The sequence below is a fragment of the Neophocaena asiaeorientalis genome, unplaced genomic scaffold, assembly GCF_003031525.2.
Source record: "Neophocaena asiaeorientalis asiaeorientalis breed wild unplaced genomic scaffold, Neophocaena_asiaeorientalis_V1.1 scaffold582, whole genome shotgun sequence".
Taxonomy (NCBI): domain Eukaryota; kingdom Metazoa; phylum Chordata; class Mammalia; order Artiodactyla; family Phocoenidae; genus Neophocaena; species Neophocaena asiaeorientalis.
Window position 1 is genome coordinate 608,249 of NW_020172996.1, and position 25,691 is coordinate 633,939.

The 25,691-nt window shown below is 44.8% G+C and overlaps 2 protein-coding genes and 2 pseudogenes across 2 annotated transcripts in view; 3 read left to right on the forward strand and 1 right to left on the reverse strand.

The window, feature by feature from the left end:
• LOC112397960 (zinc finger protein 304-like) overlaps positions 1 to 17,903 on the reverse strand; it is a 40,550-nt gene extending 22,647 nt beyond the window's left edge. The window contains 4 exon segments of the mRNA XM_024742307.1: positions 734 to 963; positions 8,866 to 8,910; positions 14,648 to 14,774; positions 17,710 to 17,903. Coding sequence (XP_024598075.1) covers positions 734 to 963; positions 8,866 to 8,910; positions 14,648 to 14,774; positions 17,710 to 17,742 — 435 coding nt within the window. The 5' untranslated portion in view covers positions 17,743 to 17,903.
• LOC112397959 (uncharacterized) lies at positions 11,290 to 12,412 on the forward strand. Its single transcript, XM_024742306.1, has one exon. The coding sequence runs from the start codon at positions 11,391 to 11,393 to the stop codon at positions 12,297 to 12,299; it is 909 nt and encodes a 302-aa protein (XP_024598074.1). The 5' UTR covers positions 11,290 to 11,390; the 3' UTR covers positions 12,300 to 12,412.
• Positions 17,904 to 18,224: 321 nt separating the features above from the next.
• Positions 18,225 to 18,887, forward strand: LOC112398018 (60S ribosomal protein L35a-like; annotated as a pseudogene).
• Positions 18,888 to 23,028: 4,141 nt separating this feature from the next.
• LOC112398015 (60S ribosomal protein L6 pseudogene) lies at positions 23,029 to 23,877 on the forward strand (annotated as a pseudogene).
• The last annotated feature ends 1,814 nt before the right edge of the window (positions 23,878 to 25,691 follow it).

Below are 25,691 nucleotides of genomic sequence, written 5' to 3' on the forward strand. Positions count from 1 at the left end.
GTGAAGAGTCCCACGACACCACAATCTCAAGTTCATATGAATGAGATCCAAGCCAGTGAGGGCCTGGGACACCCTCCACTTCCCTTTGTAGGTTCTCTAAGTGCTTCCTCAGTCATGGGGACCTGTGGGCAGAAGCAAGCCATAAAGGTGTATTCCAAGGGGCTCAAAACTCCCTGTACCCCTCGCCAGCCCTGGAGGCCAGATGACCTTGGGCTAAAAGACTAAACTCTCTGCTTCAGACCTCAGTGCTGCCTCTTCCCAGTTCTATGTTGGACAAGGACTCAACCTCCCTGTGCCTCACTACCCTCATCACCCCCATTCCAATCTGTTCTCCCTCAGAGTAGCTCTTGGAAAGCTTTTAAAACCCTAAATCAGACTATATCCCTCTTCTCTTCACAACCCACCATGGCTGCCAGGGTCCTCAGAACGGAGGTACAAACCCCTCAGCTTGACAGTGCAGGTGCGCGTCCACCTCACACTCTCCACTCCATGCAAATACAAGACAGTTCCAGGTTTCCCGAATCCTCCCTCCTCAGTCCCACCTCCAAGCCTTTGCACCTGCTGGTCCCCCCGCCTGTCACCCTCTCCCACGCACCATCACACTGTCAGAAAGAGAGCCCATTCACGACCGCCTCACCGTCCTGGACACAGCGGCCTGAGCTGCGGGCACGTGGGCAGGGGATCTAGTGTCTGGTGGGGTGGGGGGGTGAGGGCCCGGAGGACGAGCGTTTACCTGAGGCGGGTCCCTTAGCGCCGCCACCGCATTCGGACTCTGTGGGTGGAGCTGGGCCGGTAGCGGCGGGAGAACAGAAGGGACCCAGCCACGGCCGGCCTTATCCAGGGTCTGACGCGGGACACCCCAGGCGGTGTCGCCGAACTTCAGACCCGCCTCTGTGCAACGGGGACACCTCCACTCGGAACTCCTTAGCTCAGTCATCTCAGCCCCCATGGAGCGCTCTTGAACTAGAACAAATCCAGAGCGATTAAAATGGCCGCCACGAGGAGGCGGCCGGAAGTCCCTCCCCGATGAAAAGCGCATGCGCAGGAATGTCTTTACCCTGGGTTTTCATTGGCTTAGACATGCTGCCTCTCGGCACACAGTCCTCTAGGAAATGTAGTTCTCAGAGGTCTAGCTAGGGCTCCAGCTGGTGGTCCCACCCCCACAAATCCAGAAGCACTGCGAGGGATCTAACTAGGCTGGAGAGGAGGCTTTCGTTACTTCTTAGAGTGGCTGTAGGGAGACTTATGGGGAGTGTTGTCTGCAAGTAATCACTATAAGTTTTCAGAAATACTATTTCAGACCCCATTAAGCATGTTCCCAGACGGTAAAAGTAATATTATAAGTGCTCCCAAAGTCTACAGACACATACTGGGCATATAACCTGAGAAAACCATAATTCAAAAAGAATCATGTGGGCTTCCCTGGTGGCGCAGTGGTTGAGAGTCCGCCTGACGATGCAGGGGAACGGAGTTATTTGTAGTGAGGTGGGTGGACCTAGAGTCTGTCACACAGAGTGAAGTAAGTCAGAAAGAGAAAAATAAATACCATAAGCTAACACATATATATGGAATCTAAAAAGAAAAAAAAAGGTTCTGAAGAACCTAGGGGCAGGACAGGAATAAAGATGCAGATGTAGAGAATGAATTTGAGGACAAGGGGAGGCGGAAGGGTAAGATGGGATGAAGTGAGAGAGTGCATGGACTTATATATAATACCAAATGCAAAATAGATAGCTAGTGGGAAGCAGCCGCATAGCACAGGGGGATCAGCTCTGTGCTTTGTGTGACCACCTAGAGGGGTGGGATGGGGGGATGGGAGGGAGACGCAAGAGGGAGAAGATAGTGGGGATATATGTATAGCTGATTCACTTTGTTATAAAGCAGAAACTAACACACCATTGTCAAGCAATTATACTCCAATGAAGAGTCTACAGATACAAATGGACAAACAATTCCATAAAGTCATTGGGACATAAAATATGTACATTGTTAGTGCCAACTAAAGAATGCTGCTAGCCATCTGGATCTATAAGGATTGAGTCACTAGCCACTGCAGTCACTGATCCCCAGCACACGCTGAAAATAGATCAGGGCAGAGGTAAGGAATGAGGCACTCTGTGCTCTGGGAAAACTGGCAGAACAGGCTTTCAGAAAGTTACAGTTTTTGAGGAGAAATTTTTTATGAATCTGGATTCTTGCATCTTCCCATACTTAGAAAAACACTAAAACCATTAACTAAAATTCCTCGTGACCAGCGGCATGTGGGATCTTAGTTTCCTGACCAGGGATGGAACCTGCACTTCCTGCATTGGAAGTGCAGAGTCTTAACCACTGGGCTGCCAGGGAAGTCCCCTGACCTCCCTTCTTTTCTCTTCAGAACAGTTTCTCAGAGCTATCTGAGAGGCTGTCTCCTGGGCGGTAGTTCTCAGTAAAATACTGAATAAACTTGATTCACAGCTTTTATTTATTGTTCTTTACATGCACGTAACCAACGCAGGGGATACAGGTTCGAGCCCTGCTCCGGGAAGATCCCACATGCTGCGGAGCAACTGAGCCCCTGCGCCACAACTACTGAAGCCCACGTGCCTTAGAACCCGTGCTCCACAACGAGAAACCACCGCAATCAGAAGCCCACGCACCGCAACAACGGGTAGCCCCTGCTCTCTGAAACTAGAGAAAGCCTGTGTGCAGCAACGAAGACCCAACGCAGCCTCAATAAATAAATGCCTTTAAAAATAATAATAAAAGAAAGGAAGAAATGCAATACATGTCCTGCATCCAATTTGTGCCTTAGGAGAGGCAGTCCATGGGCATTGCCGGGGTGAAGATTTTAGTGTAAGGGGTGAAGTCAACTGCAACTTTGAGGTCTTGGGTTGGGACAACGTCATTTGAACTGTTATCATCTGAGGTGATGTCATCTCTAGCAACGAGCTCCTGGGCCAGGATGATGTTGTCTGGGATGTTGGATGGGACTGTCCCTTCTAAGAGGGTACCTGCTTGAGTTGATGTGGACCTCAGCATTTGCCATGTTTAGTTGAAACAATGGCTTACTTGGAGGGTTGGAGCTTCTTGAAAATTGATAAAAGTACTCAGACCAGAAGCAGAAAAATCAAGTCACAAGAATGGTGTGCAGCTGCATTTGACAGGTTTTTGGTTTATTTGTGGAGGAAGTTTAGGTTTAAATTATAACTCCGAAGTGAAAAAGGAATGTCCTGGCAAGGCCTCATATTGTGGCGTTAATACATGTTGAGACGTGTGATTTTGATTTAACTGTGAGACAAGAGATTCCTAGAGGTTCTTGCTATTTTTACCAAGGGGACAATTTTAAAGTAATGACCCAACAGCTTATAATAAATGTGGAGATGTGGCCATTGTGAGCCAGGTCATCCCATGCTAAGATTCTTGCCTGAAGTTTGCCCAAGGGTGCTGTCCCTTGGGTCCTGTGCTTTATCAGGGATGTCCTGGCTAAAGGATGGAAAGAAGCAACATTTCACTGAGCTCCACCATGTCTGATGGTTGGCAGTGCTGTTCATCTTCCACTGCAGTTCACTCAGTTAATCCCAAGGGGCTCTCCAGGTAGACAAGGGGCCTGAATGGAGGTGACCTTCCAGCACCATGGAATCTGGCATGTAACTAAAGACAGAGGATGCCACCACTCCTACAGGTGGAATATGCCAGAGGTTCCAGGTTTGTTTCCAGGCTGTTTTAATCTACGGAGGCCTCAGTAGCTGTGCTGAGCTTGGACTGTGTTGTTTCCATGACTCAAAGCATGGTGGGCAGCTGAATACAGAGAGTCACAGGCTCAGGGTCTGTGAGAGCCTCTATTTCCAGAAGACACAGGAGGTAGACAGTCATCGGTGTTTGTTGTTTTTTTTTTGCAGTATGCGGGCCTCTCACTGTTGTGGCCTCTCCCATTGCAGTGCACAGGCTCCGGACGCGCAGGCTCAGCAGCCATGGCTCACGGGCCTAGCCGCTCCGTGACATGTGGGATCTTCCCAGACAGGGGCACGAGCCCGTGTTCCCTGTATCGGCAGGCGGACTCTCAACCACTGCACCACCAGGGAAACCCCATTGGTGGTTTTAATGGCAGACAGCATGGGCAGAGAAGGCCAGCTTCTTGTATCAGAAGCCCTTGGTCAACTTACAGCTATCATGTGTCCAGACTCCAGCAGGTTTAAGGAGAAACTGCCAAATCCTCTATGGTAGAGTTTCTGAGGGCACTATCAGGAATGTCTGCTGATTTTAATTTGGAAGTAAAATTTGTAATGACGAATATGTTGGAGTAGCCAGGAAAAGGTGTATTGTATCCCTCTTAAGGTAGGAACAAACTGCAGTAGAGGCTATTGAAACAGGCACTGAACAGAATATGTCAGCCAAATCTATAGAGCAAAAAATATTCACCCGTTATTGATTGAACAGAATCAGTAACTTTTACTGGGTATTGGATATGGAACATTGATGAACAGGACCATAGCATTAAGGTTGTAGTAATCTATCAAGTGGTGCTCATTTTTTTCAGATTTAAGAACAAACAAAATTGGACTGTAAATGGAGAAGCAGTGGGGTATAATCACCATTTTATTACATGTAAGTTTTAATCCTTGAAGGTCCTGTTTTGACTTACATGGGGTCACATTTATCAAGCCAATTTGTAAATGTCAAAGTCTTGATTTTAATCCATTTCTATTGTGCCAAAGCATCTATGCCCAATATGGAATATCTGAAAGAAATGGGTATTGTGACTATGGGAGACTGAAGCAAGGCTATGTCAGGGAGGGGGAAATTTCCCCCTCTACCCCTCTTGAGTTCCTGTGGCTGGACTAATAATAAAATTGACACAAGGGACTTCCCTGGCCGTCTAATGGTTAAGACTCTGTGCTTCCACTGCAAGGGGCATGGGTTAGATCCCTGGTCCAGGAACTAAGATCCCGAATGCCGCACAGTGTGGTCAAAAAAAAAAAAAAAAAAAAAAGTGACACAAGACAGATTAACAGGACAAAAAGAAACACTTTAATTCATGTGCACTGAGGTCTCATAGGAACATGTCTCTTCTGTCAGTGTTTTTGTTCTAATCCCAAGTGTGAAATGTGAAACAAAATGGAGTCACTTATGTCAAGGCTTTTAAAATGGTGCTGGGGGACTTCTCTAGTGGCTCAGTGGTTAAGAATCCACCTGCCAATGCAAGGGACACGGGTTCGATCCCTGGACCAGAAAGATCCCACACGCCATGAAGCCACTGAGGCCGTGCACCACAGCTACTGAGCCTGCAAGCCACAACTACTGAAGCCCACACACCTAGAGCCTGTGCTCCGAAACAAGACAAGCCACCTCAATGAGAAGCCCATGAACCACAACGAAGAGTAGCCCCCCCTTGCCACAACTAGAGAAAGCCTTCACACAGAAACGAAGACCCAACACAGCCAAAAATAAATAAATAAACTTACATATATATTAAAAAAATGGTTGATGATAAATTTGATGTTATGTATTTTTTACTACAATACAAAGAAAATAATCTTTAAAAAAATACAGATAAGTCTTTAAAAGTAGAGAAACTAGGACTTCCCTGGTGGCGCAGTGGTTAAGAATCTGTCTGCCAATGCAGGGGACACAGGTTCGAGCACTGGTCCAGGAGGATCCCACATGCTGCGGAGCAACTAAGCACATGTGTCATAACTACTGAGCCTGTGCGCCACAGCTACTGAGCCCGGGTGCCTAGAGCTCATGCTCCGCAACAAGAAAAGCCACTGCAATAAGAAGCCCGAGCACCACAATGAAGAGTAGCCCCCACTCGCTGCAACTAGAGAAATCCCGTGCACAGCAAGACCTAATGCAGCCAAATATAAAAATTAATTTAAAAAAAAAGTACTTGTAACGTCCAGCAAAACCCATCAAAAACATTAATTAATTAATTAATTAACTCACTAATTTAAAAAAGTGGAGAAACTATCCCAGCTGCAGGGATAAAGTTGCAGACATCAGAGTCAGAGATATGGTGGTATGATAAGGGCGTTTGATGGTTCTGAGATAACAGCTTTGTACTAGGATGGGAGAGGAACTGTAGGAGCTAAGGACAGTACACGTCTGACAGCCAGCAACCTTAGTCCTGACTCAGCAAGATGGAAAGGTCAGAGCTGTCAGTCACACAAAAACCTCTTTGAAGAAACAGGGACTTCCCAGATACCCTCAACATAAGCAGAGAGCATCTAGGGAGCTGAGAGTCCTCAGTCCTACAACCACATAGAATTAAACTCTGCCAACAACCCAAACAAGCAAGAATCTGGTTCCCCAGAGCCTCCAGAAAGGAACACAACTTGCCAGCATGCAGGAATACCTGGAGCCCCAGGGACTGGGGGAGAGCTCTGCCTCTGGGTGACTGCATCAGTGTCCAGATGACTCCTTTCCACACCTGCATGGATGCTACCCCTGCAGTTACTGTCCTGGCATCAAACATCAATTTGATTCTTCTGACTCCGATTAAACATTATCCCTAAGTTATTGATGTGATGGTTTCTACTAACCTGGACTGGGTGATTATCCTCCTCATTCAGATGAAAGTTGGGGTCCTGGGAAACTCCTCACTTCTTTGTTTTTTTACTTTCACTTCACTCACTGGAAGAAGTCTCACACCCAGAGACCAAATCCTCAACCACCTTGTCCTAGCCAACTGCTTAGTTCTTTTCTCCAAAGGGATCCCTCATGAAATAACAGTGTTTGGACTGAAATATTTCCTGGTCGTTGCTGGATATAAACTTGTGTTCTATTTTCATAGAGTAGCCAGAGGGGTTTCCCTCAGCACTACCTGCCTCCTTGGTGGCTTCCAAACCTTAAAGCTTTGCCCCAGTAGCACTAATTGGATGGAGCTCAAAATTAGAATCTCAAACTACATTGGCTTCTGCTGTTCCTTTTGCTGGATCCTGACTCTCCTAGTAAATACACATATTGCTATAAAGGTGCATGGCCAAAACAACGCCAAAAGTATAAGTTTGGGGCTTCCCTGGTGGCGCTGTGGTTGAGAGTCCACCTGCTGATGCAGGGGATACGGGTTCGTGCCCTGAATATAAATACTGTTCTGGGCCCACTCCCGACAGACGTACAAGCTCTTAGCTTTTGACATGCCTTCCTCATTAAGCTTAATCATTTCTAGCTTCTGATTTAAAGTGAAAGACATGAAGTGATTCTAACCTTTCACTGGAACACTGGAGGTTATTGTAGGGTTATTAGTCGGCCTAATTTCAATATTGTTGTGTATCAGGGAATAGGGAGGCCAAGGAGAGAGAGAAAGATAGCGTAATGGCCAATCAGTGGAGCAGTCAGAACGCACATTTATCAATTAAGTTCACCATCTTACAGGCGTACAACTCATGGTGCTCCAAAACAATTACAATAGTAACATCACAAAAACAAAAAACAAAGTAACAAAAAAACCAACTGGGAATTCTCTGGCAGTCCAGTGGTTAGTACTCTGTACTTTCACTGCCGAGGGCCCGGGTTCAATGCCTGGCCAGAGAACTAAGATGTCACAAGCTGCATAGCACAGACAAAAAAAATTTAAAAAGTAACATCAAAGATAACTAATCACAGATCTCATAAGTAGTATAATAATAATGAAAAAGTTTGAAAACTTGTGAGAATTACATGTGACACAAAGATACAAAATGAGGAAATGCTGTTTGAAAAATGGTGCTGATAGATTTGCTCAGTGCAGGGTTGCCACTAACCTTCAATTTATTAAAAACAAATACAGTATCTGTGAAGCACAATAAAACAAGATACGTCTGTAGTCTGCCTTAAAAAATAAATATATTTTTGAGAAAATTGATAAAATTCAGCACTGATTAATATTTATCACATTTGAAAATATTTTTATTTTATGTGAGAAAGTTATTGCCATTATGGAAATACTCTTACATTTTAGAAAAGCATTCTCAAGAAACTATGCATTAAGCAACACAATCTCTGGATTTTAAGTAAAACAACCCACTAATGTGCATGAGAGATGAAATGCAAATGACTATAAATAATGACAGAAGATTGGGAATCCATGACAGTCTTTTCTACTTTTATATATATTTGAAAATAGCAATTACAAACAGTAGACTATATCCTGTATCAGAAATCTTATAAGTTGAAAAGCACAAATTTAAAAAGGGCTTAAGGAAATTTTATGCATCAAACCATCAAAATTGACATTTTTAATATATACATAAGTCAATTATATATCAATTAAACTCTTTTAAGTTACAAATATTGAAACATCATCACTCTCTAATCATTTCTCTGTTTAGAATGGTGTGATACTGCCAACTCTTCCCAACTCTATTCAGTGACATCAGGTTGGTAGTTTGAAATTGTTCATGGTATTTATACCAAAGAAACTGGCAAACACTACAAACTAAGGCTTGATTTATAGTATTACTGAATGCAGTATATTGAATGTCTACACTTAGAAAAGTGATGGAGAATATGTTAATAATGCTGATGAAACTTAAATGTTTGGTATAGGTGTCCATACACTGTGCATTCCATCAAAAAAAAAAAAAAAAAGAAAAAAATAACAAAATATTCTTCCAGTATTCAACAACAATGATTCCATGCAGCAAAGAAGTCACTCACATCATTGAAGAATAAGTAAAATACCAACATGTCTTTGTTGTTTGTCTTATTGTAACTAAAAAGCAAATAGCCAAATTCACAAAATAGAAAATAGGACAAAGAAAAGAATAGACATCTTACTAAAGAAGATATACAGCAAACACATGAAATAATGCTAAACGTTGTAAATCCTTAGGGAAATGCAATTAAAACCAGTGGATTACCTCTACACACTTATTTTAAAAGGGTAAAATTAAAAAGTAATCTTACCAGGTATTGACAATGGTGTGAAGGAATTGGAAGTCTCACACACTGCTGGTGGGAATGCAAAAAAACACAAACATTTTAGATTACAGTTTGGCAATTTCTTAAAAAGTTATACTATTCACCTACCCCATGACTGAGGTACTGCACTGAGTTATTAATACAAGAAAAATGAAACATATCCATATAAGTAATTGTAAACTAATGTTCCTATCAGCTTTTATTTATAAAAGCTAAACACTGGGGGACTTCCCTGGTGGCGCAGCGGTTAAGAATCCGCCTGCCAATGCAGGGGACACGGGTTCGATCCCTGGTCCGGGAAGATCCCACATGCCGTGGAGCAACTAAGCCCATGCGCCATAACTACTGAGCCTGTGCTCTAGAGCCCGCGAGCCACAACTACCGAAGCCCACACGCCTAGAGCCTGTGCTCCACAACGAGAAGCCACCGCAATGAGAAGCCTGCATACCACAACGAAGAGTAGCCCCCGCTCTCTGCAACTAGAGAAAGCCCACACAGCAACGAAGACCCAATACAGCCAAAAATAAATAAATAAATAAATTTATAAAAAAAAAAAAAAAAGCTAAACACTGGAAATAACTGAAATACCCATAAACAGATGAATGTATGAACATAGTCAATTATACATGGAAGAGAAAGCTTCCATTTCTAAGCATTCTTAGAAATAAGAATGTTCATGTCAGTACAATGAATTATTCTCAAAGTAATTATGTAGCATCAATGAAGCCAGAAAAAAAAAAGTAAACACTTTATGATCAATCATAACATTCTAGAAAATGCAATCTATTGTAAAGGAATGTAAATAAATGGTTGTCTGTATGGCCAGGGAGAGCAAGGAGACTAGAAAAGGGCATGAGGAAAATATGTTGGTGACAGATAGCTCATTATCATGATAATAATAATGGTTTCACAAGTGTATACATGTGAAAACTTATCAAATTGTACACTTTAAATATGTACAACATATCTATGCCCATTATACCATCATGCAGGTTTAAAAAGTGGTTCATAATAAAAATCTAAATATCCCACTCTTCAGAAAATTACTCCACTATCTCATTCCTCATGCCTTGAGGGGCAGCCTCTCCTCAGGGACACGAAATTCTGGCAAACAGTGAAGGCCATTTCCAGCTGAGTCAGGAGGACTGCTGGCTGGGTCACAAAAACCACATGCCTGGACCACAGTATCTCACCATCCTTCTTCTATTGCCTGTACAGCAATGGCCTTGAGGTCAACAGCTCAGAAAGCCTAGAGGAATCCCCCCAAACCCTTATTTTGTCTGCCAATGACTTCACAACATAAACATACCTGGAGGTCCTGAGATTTCTGGACACACTCATCCTGCAGTCATTGTCAGTAGAACATTTGTGGATGTACCTTTAGAAGTGGTACATTCCACGTAGCTTGCTGCAGTCTCCTCCACTCCCTAGTAACCAGTGTTTCTGTACCAATTGCGGTCTTCCCTGCCCCTGCAGCCTTACAACTATGGACACTAGCCTATGGAATTCCAGGTATCAGGGTATATATTGTTGCTTTGGAGGAGAACTGGGGTTAAGATTTCCCTCAGTAGTGCTGGCCATTGTGTGTTATCCCCTGTGGGCAAGAAAAAAAAGAATCCATGTTGTCTCCAGAAGCACTAGAATGCACAGAACTCTCGTATCCAGGCAAAAAATTATAACAAAGTATTCTTTCCTAGGAGGCCTTGGCAGCAATGCAAACTAGGCCAAAATGAAAGCCCTATATTTGGCCATCATACCATGTCCTCTGAGGCACCCAAAGTTTGGATCTCCACAAAAGTCATTTACCCCTCAAGTTGACGGTCCTATTGTGCTTTCAAACTATTCCACACAGTGAAGAGCATTTCCAAAATTAAGGTGCTTAAACAAAAAGTCTTTACTATTACACAAACCAGAGCAACGTGCAACAGGCAATTTCTGGTTGGGTGACTTGGAAGCTGGAAATATTCATCACAACTACCCGAGACCAACTGTGTCCCTGAAAAAGCTAGTTCTTCTCTGCAAGCTGCCAGCAGAACTCGGATAGTGTTCTCAGGGCCAACACAGGTCAGGTCCATGCCCTAACTTGTCAGAGAAAAGGGAATGAAGACTCCATAAGGGCTCAGGATACTCACGATTTCCTCCAACAGGACAGCACAGAGGTCAGTTGCTCTGAGCATACTAGGCTTGTGACTGATGCCAACTGTGAGGGCCTGCCAGATGCTAGAGGTGAGATAGTTTCTGCCACAGAAACTGGCAGTGACCTTGGGCAGGTTACACATGCTTCCAACACAACCGTGAAATTTATGGTGAATCAATTCCTAGTCTGTGGCTATCCCAACGTGAGATTCGATTCACGCAGATGGTTCCTCACAGAAGCTTTCCTCCAACACAATGATGCTAAGTAAGAAAAAAGCACATTCATTGCATGTGCAAGACTTTTTCCAGTGTGAACTCTTTGGTGTTGACCGACGTTAAATTTGGAGGTAAAGGATTTCCTATACTCACTGCACATGAGCTCTCCTGTGTCGAAGGAGACCAGAGCTCTGAGTAAAGGATCTCTGACATTCACTGCAATCAAAAGGTCTTGCTCCAGTGTGCACCGTCTGGTGTCGAATGAGGTGGGTTTTGCGGCTAAAGGATTTCCCACATTCACTGCACTCATAAGGCCTTTCTCCTGTGTGAACTCTCTGGTGCTGAATGAGGACAGATTTCTGGCTAAAGGCTTTCCCACATCCACTGCACTCATAAGGCTTTTCTCCAGTGTGAACTCTTTGGTGTTGAATGAGGACAGATTTCTCACTAAAAGATTTTCCGCATTCACTGCACTCATAAGGCCTAACTCCAGTGTGAGCTCTCCAGTGTCGAACGAGGTGGGTTTTACAGTTAAAGGCTTTCCCACATTCACTGCACTCATAAGGCCTTGCTCTAGTGTGAGCTCTCTTGTGTCGAAGGAGGCCAGAACTTTGGCTAAACGATTTTCCACATTGATCACATTTATAAGGCCTTTCATTAGTGTGAACTCTCTGGTGTTTAATGAGGATGGATTTCTGGATAAAAGATTTCCCACATTCACTGCACTCATAAGGCTTTTCTCCAGTGTGAACTCTTTGGTGTTGAATGAGGTCAGATTTCTGGCTAAAAGGCCTCCCACATTCACTGCACTCATAAGGCTTTGCTCCTGTGTGAACCCTCCAGTGTCTAATGAGGTGGGTTTTACGGCTAAAGAATTTCCCACATTCGCTGCACTCATAAGGCCTTTCTCCAATGTGAATTTGCTGGTGCTGAACAAATCTGTATTTGCATTTGCTACACTCATCAAGACCTTCTCCAGCGCAGACTCTCTGGTGATGAAGTATATGAGTGTTGCCAAAAACTTCCCTGCATTCAATCCACTTGTTATGACTTTTTCCATTGTTTAAGGCCTCCCCAGACTCAATGCTGCTGTGTGGCTTCTCACCATTGGGAGTGGCCTGGTGCTGATGAAGGCCCAAAGTAGCTAGGAAGTCTTTTCCATCTTCCCCACAGGGGAAGGGCTTCCCTGACACATGGAGTCTGCAGCTCGTCACAATCGAGGACCTGTCCACATCCATTTTAAGGTTTTTCTCTCCATTGCCATGCTCCTGATACTGGTGAAGGCTTGCATTCAACCAGAAGCCGCTGGACCCCCCACCAAAGTATGGTTTCTGCCCAAGATATGCTGCCTGGAGCTCAGTCAGCTGCAAAATGTCTTTCAAGACTGAGACACACTTCTCACAGGGATGAGTCTTCTGGTTTGATGGAACTAACTGAGAAGTCCTGACCTGTGACTCTCCTCCAGAAACACTCTGCTCAGAAGGGATCTCCTCATCCTCTGCTCCACACTGACAATCTGAAAGCAGAGGAATGCTAATAAAGTGCTAATGAATCCATGGGAATGTTTTCAGAATGAGGCACTAATTTGAAGGGAGGGCTGCTCTGCAGTACTGGGCCTCTAAAGTTCACAGAAGGGGGGTAACTTTCCAGGACAAAGGGCACAAATACAGGGTGTAACACAGGGAGGAGAGGCAGGATCACTTACTCCCTCCTCTGCCAACAGCCTTCAGCTAGATCTTGTCAGCTGGGAACATGTCCATACTATGCAGAAGGATGACTGTGTCCAGGCCCAGGGAAATACAATTGGAACTGAGTAGCTGGTGTTTAAGGACTATTTAAGAATGTGTGCACACCTCACAACATTTTACAGGCATATGTCGTTATCATGGCACTTTGCTGTATTGCCCTTTGCAGATACTGCATTCTGGTTTTTTTCTTTACAAATTGAAGGTTTGTGGCAACCTTACGTCCAGCAAGTCTATCAGTGCCATTTTCCCGACAGAATTTGCTCACTTTGTATCTCTGTGTCACATTCTGATAATTCTCACAATCTTTCAAACTTTTCCATTATTATTATATTTGTTATGGTGATCTGTGATCAGTGATCTTTGATTTTACTACTATGACTCACTGAACGTTCAGACAATGCTTAGGATTTTTTAGCAAAAAAGTACTTTCAAATTAAGGTAAGTATATTGGTTTTTAGGCATAATTCTACTGCACTTAATACACTAAAGTATAATATAAATATAACTTCTATATGCACTGGGAAACAAAAAAATTCACGTGACTCACTGTATTGCAGTGGTCTGGAACTGAACCCACATCTCCAAGGTATCTGGATAAGTGTAAGTCACTGTGGGAGAAACTACAGATGGTGCAGTGGAGAGGGACATGATGCATACAGGTCTGAAAGGTGGGGAGAGTCAGAAACTGGAAATGACAAATCAGTAAAGTGTCAAGTATGCAGAAGAAAGTGTAGAAATAATTTGCATCAAGTGGCACTTGCACCAAAACACTGGTGGACACAGGGTAGGTTCCCGGTATGATTAAACACAGCCTCATTTTCATGACCTCCCCTCGCCCCCCCTTCAGTTACCACTCACCAGGACCAGGTCTCCTCTGAGACCAACTTGCCATGTTCACCCTGTAAAGCAATCAGGGCTCTCCCCACACACCCCCAGTTCTGTAACTACGTGAGACTGGAACGGAACAAGTCTTTAGGGAAAGACAGGACATGTGAGTGGTCAGCACTGACTCAGAGCAACTGAGGAAAGAGCAGACCCCAGGAAAGGAAAGACTATTACAACAAAATCCCAAAACAGGGACTTTCAAGAAAAGCTTATACATAAATAGTGACAATGACAATACCTGCAATCCTGATATAGGCAGTCACAAGGAAGTCTTAAAATTAAAAGTTCTCATCACAAGGAAAAAAAATGTGTAACTCTATATGGTGATAGATGTTAACTAGACTTACTATTGTGAGCATTTTGCAATATATACAAATACCAAATCATTATGTAATACACTTGAAACTAATATGTCCTATGCCAATTATATCTCAAAAATAAGAGGAAAGGGAAAGAATCTGGGGCACAAGGTACCATAGATCTGGACACAGTCAACTTGCCAAGGAGAGGACAAGAAATGTGAGCTCTATTAGGCTGACTGCCAGACTGACTCCCAGACACTTCCCTGCATTCCTTGGGGTATCAGACGTTGGGGCTTCTTGAGGAGTACAGTACTCGTGGCAGTGTACACAGCTCAGCACTGACATCCACAGCACATATGCCAGGTAAGTGGGGAAGTTAGCAGAGACAATGGTCTAGCCATGGAATGGAGAGAGCTGCCTCTTGGATGGGGGAAAGACAGAGGACAGTTGAGAACACTGGGAGGAATATGAAGGCCTTACCCAGGGATGTTGTAAGTTCAAAGTTCTCCAGCATCACATCATGGTACAGGAATCTCTGTGCCTCATCAAGGAGCTCCCACTCCTCCTGGGAGAAGTAAATGGCCACGTCTTCAAAGGTCACACAGGCCTGCCATGATGGGGACAGTTTGTTCCATGATCAGCTTCTCTCACAGGACCCCAAGTTCATCCACCCACCTACTCATACCCTGCTCACCGTCCCCCGCCACTTCCTCAAAGGAGATACCAGGCCCTGGTGTCATTGACGTGAACACTCTTCTCATGGTCCCTTTGATTACCCTGTCCACCCACAGCACCAGGCAGGTGGACAGACAGATGATATCTATGCTCTGGGCCTGGCACACAGGGAAGGACTCCCTCTTACGAGGCAATTCTCCTAGGATGTCCCAGATCATGCCTCCCAGACATAACCAAGGGTGTGGGCTCACATTTTAACCTTATGTCCTCAGTGCCAGGGCCCTCAGGCCATCAGCTCACACTCCATTTCCACATCACTCTTTGTACAATGTCTCTCTCAGTCACCACCTCTTTCCTGCCCTGCAACACAGGCATCTGCCTCTCCTTCCTACGTGTCATGGAACACGTGGCATATAGAGAGTGCTCAGCAAATTCAAGCAGGATCCAACTACCCAGACCTCCACTGGTCCCCACTGTCATTGGCAGTCCTGCCTGACTCTGCTCCTTGCTTCAACCTCAGCCACCCAGAACCACTTGTGCATCTCATACAGTCATGTCCCTCTTCCACATGAGCTACACTTGATGTGCTCTCCCGTCACAGACTTCCTCTCCTTTCCTAACCATCATTCAAAACAGAGTCCCAGACACTTTCCAGCCCAGGTCCAGTGACTCTCCCAGATGACCACTTGTGCCCCTTAAACTAATCCACCAACCTGACTAAAACCCCCCAGAAACAGAAGGTCACAGCAAAACCCTGGTGAGCCCATAGAGCAGTGAATAAGCAGTAGACCTGGCCTCACTGTCAATCTTGCCTCAACTGCTCCTTTGCCGCCATTTCTGTCTCATGTGCAGTCATCCCTCAGAAATCAAAATCACCTAGTAGCTCATCCTCTTTCCCACACTGTTCCCACGACCACTTATCTCCTTCACCTATGTTTGTGGTGTCTATCATCCTCCACCTTTGTGCCCAAGGACAAGGCCCAGCCCTCAGACCCCACTCTCCCCTTCCTGGGCTATTATTAACACTATCATAACCAAGATTATCGCCACTAAATGTGACCCACAGTGTTATGGACTGAATGTATGCATCCCCCCAAAATTTGTTATGTTGAAGCCTTGACCCCAAATGGTAGTTGGAGGCATGGCCTCTGGGAAGTAATCAGGTTTAGATTAGGTTGTAAGAAGGAGCCCTTATAAGAGGAAGACAGGCATCTCTTGCTCTGTCCACCTCCTTGTACCAAGAAAAGTCTACGTGAGGATACAGGGAGAAGGGAACCATCTGCAAGACGGGAACAGAGTCCCCCACCAGGAATCCAACCTGCCAATACTGTGGTTTTGGATTCCCAGCTTCTAGAACTGTGAGAAATAAAAAGTATTCTGTTCTAGCCATCTAAGCCAAGACACACAGCTCCACCCTTGTCCACATACTATCCACCACCTTCTTCAGGTGTCTGTCCTGAAACCCTCCCCAGAGACCTAGACCTGTGTGTCCAGCTGCCCACTTAATACCTCTACTGATTCGTTCTCTGAAACATCTCATACACTTAACATGACCAAAACAAAACCTCTAATATCGACTGAAAATTAATCCTGGGGCTTCCCTGGTGGCGCAGTGCTTAAGAATCTGCCTGTCAATGCAGGGGATAAGGGTTCCATCCCTGGTCTGGGAAAATCCCACTTGCCACGGAGCAACAAAACCTGTGCACCACAACTACTGAGCCCGCGCACTCTAGGGCCCACGACCTGCAACTACTGAAGCCCGTGTCCCTAGAGCCCATGCCCTGCAACAAGAGAAACCACCACGATGAGAAGCCCGCACACCGCAACGAAGAGTAGCCTCCCACTTGCCACAACTAGAGAAAACCCAGGCATAGCAACGAAGACCCAATGCAGTCAAAAAAAAAAAAAAAATGAAAAATGAAAAAGAAAATTAATCCTACTACCAAATTCCAGATCCCAACTGATGGAGCTTCCATCCCTCTGGCTGCTACACCCCAAAACCTTACATTCATCCCTGACTTCTACTCTCACAAAATCAGAAAATCTGAGCAGATCTAATGAAAAAACTGAATTCAGAATCTAACCATGTCTACCACCTCCAAGGTCACCACACCGGTCCACATCATCAAGACTCTCCTGGACTGTTACAGTAGCATCTTCCCTGGTTTTCCTACCACATTCCTCACCCCCCGCCCCATTCGGTTCTCCACTCTGCAGTCACAGGGAGCCTGATAAGAGCTGGGTCAGATCACCTCCCTCCTCCGCTCCAAACCTCCCATTGTTCCCATCACCTGCAGAAATAGACACTCAACTTCTCAGAGCGCCATTCCAGACCTGACTTCTGCCCCCTTGCTCTCTGTTCCCATGAGAAACAAAGGAGACTTGAGATTCCCTTGAACTAGCTCAGTCTCCCTTGCAAGCACCTGCACATTCTGGTACCTATACGCGAGGCAACCAGTCTAACACTCTGAACAGCTTTTGGAAAACTTCTGAAAGCCTAAATCAGGAGAGTCCTTTTCTGTTAACAACTGTCAATGCTCCCGGCCTCCTGAAAATGGCAGCGTGGCATTTCAAGCGCGACTCTGCCTCACCTTCTCTGTTTCCTGAACACACAAGGCAGATCTCGGAGTTCCCGAATCCTCCCGGCTCAATCCGACCTCCAAGCCTTTGCACCTGCCGGTCCCTCCGCCTGTGACCCTCTGCAACGCGCCATCACACCGTCTGTCAGAAACAGGGCCCCACCCACGGCTGCCTCACCGTCCTGAATACCGGGGTCTGGGCTGCGGGCACGTGAGCCGGCGCCCCGCACTCGAGGCTTTAGTGTCTTGTGGAGTGAGGGCGGTGAGGGCCGGAGGACGAGCGTTTACCTGAGGCGGGTTCCTCAGCGCCGCCGCCGCCATCGGACTGTGAACGGGGCGGGGAACGGCGGGAGAAGAGGGGGGATGCGGGCACAGCGGACCCTACCCCAGGCCTGGCGCGGACAGCGTCTCCTCTCTGACCTTCTCGGTCTCGACTCGCCGCTGTGGAATCTGAGACCGAGCGAACATACCCCAAGCACCTACAAAACGACCGCCACGAGGAGAATGCCGGAAGTCCTGCCCCTACGCGATGCTCTCGCAGGGAAGTGCCCTCCTCCTGAGCTTTAATTGGCTAATCGCCGAAGGCCCCCGGCGCAGCGTCCTCTGGGAAATGTAGTTCCAACAGCTCTGGGACCGAGGGTGGAGCGCTGCTCACCTGGACCGCCCGGTAAAGTGGCCCGGTTACAGCACCTGTGCAAAGATACCAGAACCCTGAGATAAAAGTTTGGGACATAGGCCTTTCTGTTTCAACCATCTTGAAGACTGTGGAGGCCCGTTGGAACAGGACTTCTGAAAGGACAAATATGCCTGGAAGGCTGTGGTCCAAGGCCATTTTGCTGGCTATAAGCTCAGTCTCCGGAACCAGAGGGAGCACATAGCTCTTAAAATTGAAGGGGTCTGGGACTTCCGTGGTGGCGCAGTGGTTGAGAGTCCACCTGCCGGTGCGGTGGACACAGATTCGGTCCCTGGTCTGGGAGGATCCCACGTGCCGCGGAGGGGCTGGGCCCGTGAGCTGCAACTACTCAGCGTGCATGTCGCGACTGCTGAAGCCCGTGCTCCTGGAACCTGTGCTCCGCAGCAGGAGGGACCACCACAATGAGAAGCCAGAGCACCACAATGAAGAGTAGCCCCCGCTCACAGCAACCAGAGAAAGCCCGCGCGCAGCAACGAAGACCCAATGCAGCCAAAATTAAATAAATAAATTTATATTAAAAAAAAATTGAAGGGGTCTATGCTCGAAATGAAACAGAATTCTAAATATCTAGGCAAGAGCCGTGCTTACGTGTACAAAGCAAAGAAAACAAAGTAACTCCTGGTGGAAAACCGAACAAAACCAGAGTAACCTGGGGAAAGGTAGCTTGTGTTCACGGAGACAGTGACATGGTTCGTGCCGAATTCCCAAACAACCTTGCTGCTGAGGCCGTGGACACAGAATCTGTGTGATGCCATACACCTCAAGGATTTAAACTTATTGAAAAATGAATACATTAAAGTGTGGAAAAAACAAAATGAAACAAAAATTGAGGGGACACCAAAATCTGATCTCTTTGATGAGAAGTGATTATCATTCTTATTGTTATAGCAGGGATTGTGTGGGCATAAGGAGTTGAGATTATTCCAGAAAAAGTTGTGAAATGAAAATCACTGAAAGCCACTAATGATTATGTACTTATTTAAAGATAATGGCTGGATAGCTCTGGGAAAATATCAGTAGAGGATTAGAAAACAAAAGTTAAGATCTCAGAGAAAACTGAACAGGACACACTGGAGTCTGAGAAGAGACAGTTATCTGAGCAGCGGCTATGCTGAAACTTTGGCCACTCAGGATTTTGTTTTAGAAATGTGATTATTTTTTCATTCGTGAAAATATTAATACTTTGAAGTATAGCTTAAAAGGACTTTCAAAATAGCCTTAACAGTAAAAAGCAAAAATGGATGTGGAATCTAGGGTGTCATGTTTAATAAATTTTTTAAAATTTTATTTTATTTATTTATTTTTGGGTCTTCATTACTGTGTGCGGGCTTTCTCTAGTTGCCCAGAGCAAGGGCTACTCTTCATTGCGGTGCGCGATCTTCTCATTGCGATGGCTTCTCTTGTTGTGGAGCACAGGCTCTAGGTGTGCAGGCTTCAGTAGTTGTGGCTCGCAGGCTCTAGAGCGTAGGCTCAGTAGTTGTGGAGCATGGGCTTAGTTGCTCCATAGCATGTGGGATCTTCCCGGACCAGTGATCAAACCCGTGTCTCCTGCATTGGCAGGTGGATTCTTAACCAGTGTCTACCATGGAAGTCCCTCAGTTCTTTAATAAATGTTCAGTGAGCATCTACTGAGTTTCAGGCACTACTGTAGGTGCACAAGAAAAGTCAGAAAACAAGACAGACAAGCCTGCCCTTGTGAGTTTTCGACCATTTAAGGAACACAGACAGGAAACGTGAAAGAAGTGCTAAATTAGAAGTACATTAGAATGAAAGAGAATAGGTGAAGATGTCCTCTTAGGGTCCTGGGATGCAGGTAAGTCTGGGTTACAAGGTTGGGGCGGCATTTGGCCACAGTACTTTGAGGATAGCAGGAAGCCCCGGTGATGGTTGCATTGTCCTGGACAGGTCCTGCTCCCTCAGGCCAGTCCCGAGATTGTCTCAGCAGTTGTGTGGTAAAGGGCTGGCACTGTTCTCGGCCAGAGTCCAGGGCTCACCCTGATGGCTTGACCCCCACACAGGACCCCTCTGCCAGCTTAGACAGCTGGGAAAAGTGGAGACTATGCCCCAAGTGTGACAGGTGGTAAAGGAATTGGACAAATCTTAATGGCCTAGAAGTCACTCAAGAGACAGGTGGTGCTGAGGGAAACCCCTCTGCCCATTCAGTGTAAGTAGAACTTTACATCCAAAATCATACAGGCAATATTGCCATCCAAAAGCTGCTATTATCTGAGGGATTTCTTTGGAAGGAAAGCACCAAAGAGTTGGCCATGACCAGCTGATTAAGAATCAAGTCAACGGATGGAAGAATGTGTACAGAGACCAAAGTGAAGTTATACAGATAAAGGAGTGAGAAAGTTCCAAGCATGCCAGCCTTAGTCTGAGTGAGGAAATTAATACTCATATTTACATTAGTAAAAAACATTATTTTTAAATTTAGAGGGAATGTTGGAGTTTGATATTACTGCAATCAGAGGACTCTGGAGACTATAAAATATTGAGTACCTGTTATTAGAGCCAGTAAATTTGTTTGCTCTCCTAACAATTATTCCAACTTTATATAAATGTTAAAAGCAGGGCTTCCCTGGTGGTGCAGTGGTTGAGAGTCGGCCTGCTGATGCTAGGGGACACGGGTTCGTGCCCTGGTCCGGGAAGACCCCACATGCTGCGGAGCAGCTAGACCCCTGAGCCTGCGCGTCCGGAGCCTGTGCTCCGCAACGGGAGAGGCCGCAACAGTGAGAAGCCCGCGTACAGCAAAAAAAAAAAAAAAAAAGTTAAAAGATTTTTTCACAAGCACAGAACTATTTTTTGCAGCATTTTTGGTAATAACCAAGATTGAATAAATCAGGGTGCATCCTCCTAAGAGAGCACCAGGCAGCTGTGGACATGAGGAGTAAGTTATTTCAACTATGCAGACCTAAACTGTCAGTAACTATCAGAATACTTTGTGCAGTTAGCTTTATTTTGGCAAGAAAGTGAATATAGTTCATATAGTTTATGCATTTCTATATATTTATGCATTTCTATCTTAATAATGGAAAAATAAAACTGTATACAAGGGGCACCTGTGAGATGAGGAGAAGGAAGAGGACAGAGGAGAAAGGATGAAACTATAGCACTCAGAATGTACTTGTTTTATTTTAGAATTGTGTAATTATAGTGTCTGAATAGATATAACAAAATAGTTTAAGATATAGTCACATAAATGAAAACAAAACTAAAATAAACCTGTGGGGCTTCCCTGGTGGCGCAGTGGTTGAGAGTCCGCCTGCCAATGCAGTGGACACAGGTTCGTGCCCCGGTCCGGGAAGATCCCACATGCCACGGAGCAGCTAGGCCCGTGAGCCATGGCCGCTGAGCCTGTGCGTCCGGAGCCTGTGCTCCGCATTGGGAGAGGCCACAACAGTGAGAGGCCCGCGTACCACAAAAAAAATAAAAAAATAAAAAATAAACCTGTGCAACAAACTTTGGATTTAACCAAAAAAGAGGAATTATTTCCAATGAAAACTAAAGTTAATATTAGTGTTCTACATTAATAAATAAGAGAATGAAATAAAGATCAAACATTTCCATGATAATATTTTGAGTAAAAAATTTATTTAAATTTTGAAATTACATACATGTTGTTTCTAAAAACTTCTTAAAAGAAATGGCATATGGACAGATGCGCAAACAGGAAAAGGCAAAAACATAGTGTGCTCTGTTTCCTATTTTTTTCCTAGTTCTGACCAAGTTTTTACTGTGTCACTAGGTCATCCAATCCAGATTGCTAGACCCATTCTTTTTTTAAGTTAAAAAAGTTTCAATTAAAACACTATGTGAGGAGTGACATCAGCAAAATGGTGGACTAGTAAGCTCCAAGCCCTCTTTCCCCCACAGAGATTAAAAACAAAAATGTCAACTGAGAATTCTATACCTGGCAAAACTCCCTTTAAAAAATGAGGGATGGACTTCCCTGGTGCCGCAGTCATTAAGAATCCGTCTGTCAATGCAGGAGACATGAGTTCGAGCCCTGATCCGAGAAAATCCCACCTGCCGCAGAGCAACTAAGCCCATGTACCACAACTACCGAGCCGGTACGCCACGACTACTGAGCCTGCGCTCTAAAGCCTGTGAGCGACAACTACTGAGCCCGCGTGCCTAGAGCCCATACTCCGCAACAAGCGAAGCCACCACAATGAGAATCCCACACACGGCAACGTAGAGTAGCCCCTGCTCGCTGCAACTAGAGAAAGCCCGTGCACAGCAATAAAGACCCAATGCAGCCAAAAATAAACAAACAAACAAACAAATTTATTTGCTTTAAAAAAGAGCATATATGTATTTTAAAAAAAAACAAAACGGAGAGGGCTTCCCTGGGCATAGTCTCCACTTTTCCCAGTTGTCCACATGCCACAACTACTAAAGCCTGCGAACCTACAGCCATGCTCTGGAACAAGAGAAGCCACCAGAATAAGAACCCCGGGCACCGCAATGAAGGGTAGCCCCCACTCGCCGCAACTAGAGAAAGCCGCGTGAAGCAACGAAGACCCAACGCAGCCAAAAATAAATATAAATTAATTTTTTTAAAAATGAGGGAGAAATAAAGACATTACCAGATAAACAAAAGCTGAAGGGAGCTCATTACCACTGGACAGGTAGGGATTATGTTTTGTGCCCGACTATATCCCCAGTTTTAACACATACCTGCATTTGATGGTAGCACATGATATATATGTCAAGTTTAAATATATATTCCAGGTGGAGAGGGTGAGGGCTTAATGGGAGGTAACAGCAGTGCAGAGAGGAGAATCAGAATGAATCACAGAAGAATGTAGGGAGTAGAAACCTCAAGACTGCTTCAGCACCCTGCCTAGATGATGAACCTATTAACATTCTTTAAAATTAAACAGAGGGGCTCTTTCCCATCTTGCAAGATGGCAGGTGAAAAGGCTGAGAAGCCAGATACCAAGGAGAAAAAACTTGAAGCCAAGAAGGCTGAGACTGGTGACAAGGTTCAAAAGGTGAAGCAGGTTAAGAAGGGGAAACCCCACTGCAGCCGAAACCCTGTCCTGGTCAGAGGAATTGGCAGATATTCCTGATCGGCTATGTATTCCAGAAAGGCCTTGTACAAGAGGAAGTATTCAGCATCTAAATCCAAGGTTGAAAAGAAAAAGAAGGTGAAGGTCCTTGCTACTGTCACAAAACCAGTTGGGGGTGACAAGAATGGTGTTACCCAGGTGGTTAAACTTCGCAAAATGCCTAGGTATTATCCTACTGAAGATGTGCCTTGAAAGCTGTTGAGTCACGGCAAAAACCCCTCAGTAAGCATGTGAGAAAACTGCGCCAGCATCACCCCTGGGACCATCCTGGTTATCCTCACCGGGCACCACAGAGGCAAGAGGGTCATTTTCCTGAAGCAGCTGATCAGCGGCTTACTACTTGTGACTGGGCCTCTGTCCCTCAATCGAGATACTCTGTGGAGAACACACCAGAAATTTGTCATTGCCACTTCCACCAAAATTGTTATCAGTGGTGTGAAAATCCCAGAACATCTCACTGACGCTTACTTCAAGAAGAAGCTGCGTAAGCCCAGGCACCAGGAAGGTGAGATCTTCAACACAGAGAGAGAGAAATACGAGATTACAGAGCAGCGCAAGGTTGATCAAAAAGATGTGGACTCACAAATTCTGCGAAGAATCAAAGCTGTTCCTCAGCTCCAGGGTTACCTCCGCTCTGTGTTTGCTCTCACAAACAGAATTTATCCTCACAAAGCAGTGTTCTAAACTTCTTACAAAGAACCTAATTAAAATAACTCAGTCCATTTCCTGTGTCTTTTCTCTCTCTCTCTTTTTTTTTAATCTGCCTGAAGGTGTGGTATGACTCAGCCAATTTGATGGGATGTTAGCCTCTACTAAGAGGAGTGGGATTGGAGGGGAGTGCTATCAGCTGCAGTGGAATTCCCTCTTTGGATCAACATTCTTAGCTTCCTAGGTGTCTTCTCAGTTTTTTCACAAAGCACCTACCAATACAAAGTAGTGGCATTTCCCCAGCCATCACTGAACAAGTCCGTACTAACTGTACATGGATAAGAAACAACTGTGGGCTCTTCAGGCCACAAACTTCCTCCCTTTCCATGAATTAACATCCATTTCTGCCCAATTCAGTCTTTCTCCATAGTCATTACTATTAGTTTCTTGTGTATCTAGTTTCTTAAAGCATACACAACAAATTAGTATAATTACCTTTCCCCGTTTTTAACCAAAAACCCCATGTGCAGTACATGCTGTTATACAGATAACAAATGAATTTGATTATTCCATAGGAAGTGTCCATCTTTACTGATGCATAGTGCCGTAGTGCATTCTATGGATATTTGGGTTTCCATCATTTGTAATTATACAGGTTTCCCCTGCTATCCAAAAGTAGAGTATGCCTCTGAAACCTTCTGTAAGCCAAAATGGCAAAAGTTGAAGAAATTACCTTATGACACATCTTGCTAACAGAGGCATAAAATGGGATAAAACATAGATGCTCACAGAAAATTCAAAGTGATGGCTCTGGATGCTGAGATGCCAGAGGGTAGTAGCTCCCAGGGAAAGAGCTTGGCAGTGCCACTCCCACTGCCCAGACATGCTGCCGTCTCTAGTGGCTCTCTGCAAAACAAACTGCTGTTTTCCCCCTCTGCCTTTTTTCATAAATGTGAAAATCTCGATTTTTTTCCGGTTAACAGAGACAGGTACGAATGAAGTTCTTTCGGTTAAAGCAAACTTTCAGAAAGTACTGGGTACCGGAGTGCGATGTAGTAACTTGAAGTGTGCATACAGATGAGCAAGTACCAGGTAAGAATTAGCTTTTTGCTGAGTCAAAGGATTTAGGCAGTTTTGGTAGATGGTACCAAACTGCTTTCCATGGAGGTTGTACCAATTTATACTCATGTATAAGAGTGCCCGTTATCCTACAGGCTCCCTAAAATGATGGGTCATTAGATTTGGATTTTTGGCAATAGATAGGTGAAAAATGACTGATGGGTTTTTAAAGTTGGTTTTATTGATAATTTACATTTGGTAAAATTGATTTTTTTGTGTGCAGTGCTGTGGCATCTATACAGTTCGGGAAGCACCACCATCACCAAAGTTCCTTCATGTTTTTTCAAAAGTCAGTTTCCACTCCTAGTAACCACTGATCAAATTTTTGTTTTCCCAGTTTTGTCTTTTCCAGAACATCATGTAATATGTTTTCTGGCATAATATCTGTGACATTTGTTCACATTTTAATGGTTCAGTAGTTCTTTTTATTGTCAGTCAGCATTCTATTGTATCAATATATCACTGTTTATTCTAAAATATATCCATTGAAAGATATTTGGGTTGTTTATAATTATTGGAGATTATGAATAAAGCCACTATAAACATTCACATACAAAAAAAAAAATTAAACAGAGGGGACTTCCCTGGTGGTCCAGTGGGTAAGGCTCTGCACTCGCAATACAGGGGGCCCGCTGTTCAATCCCTGGTCAGGGAACTAGATCCCGCACACTGCAACTAAGATTTCACATGCTGCAACTAAGAAGTCCACATTCCACAACAAAGACATCACG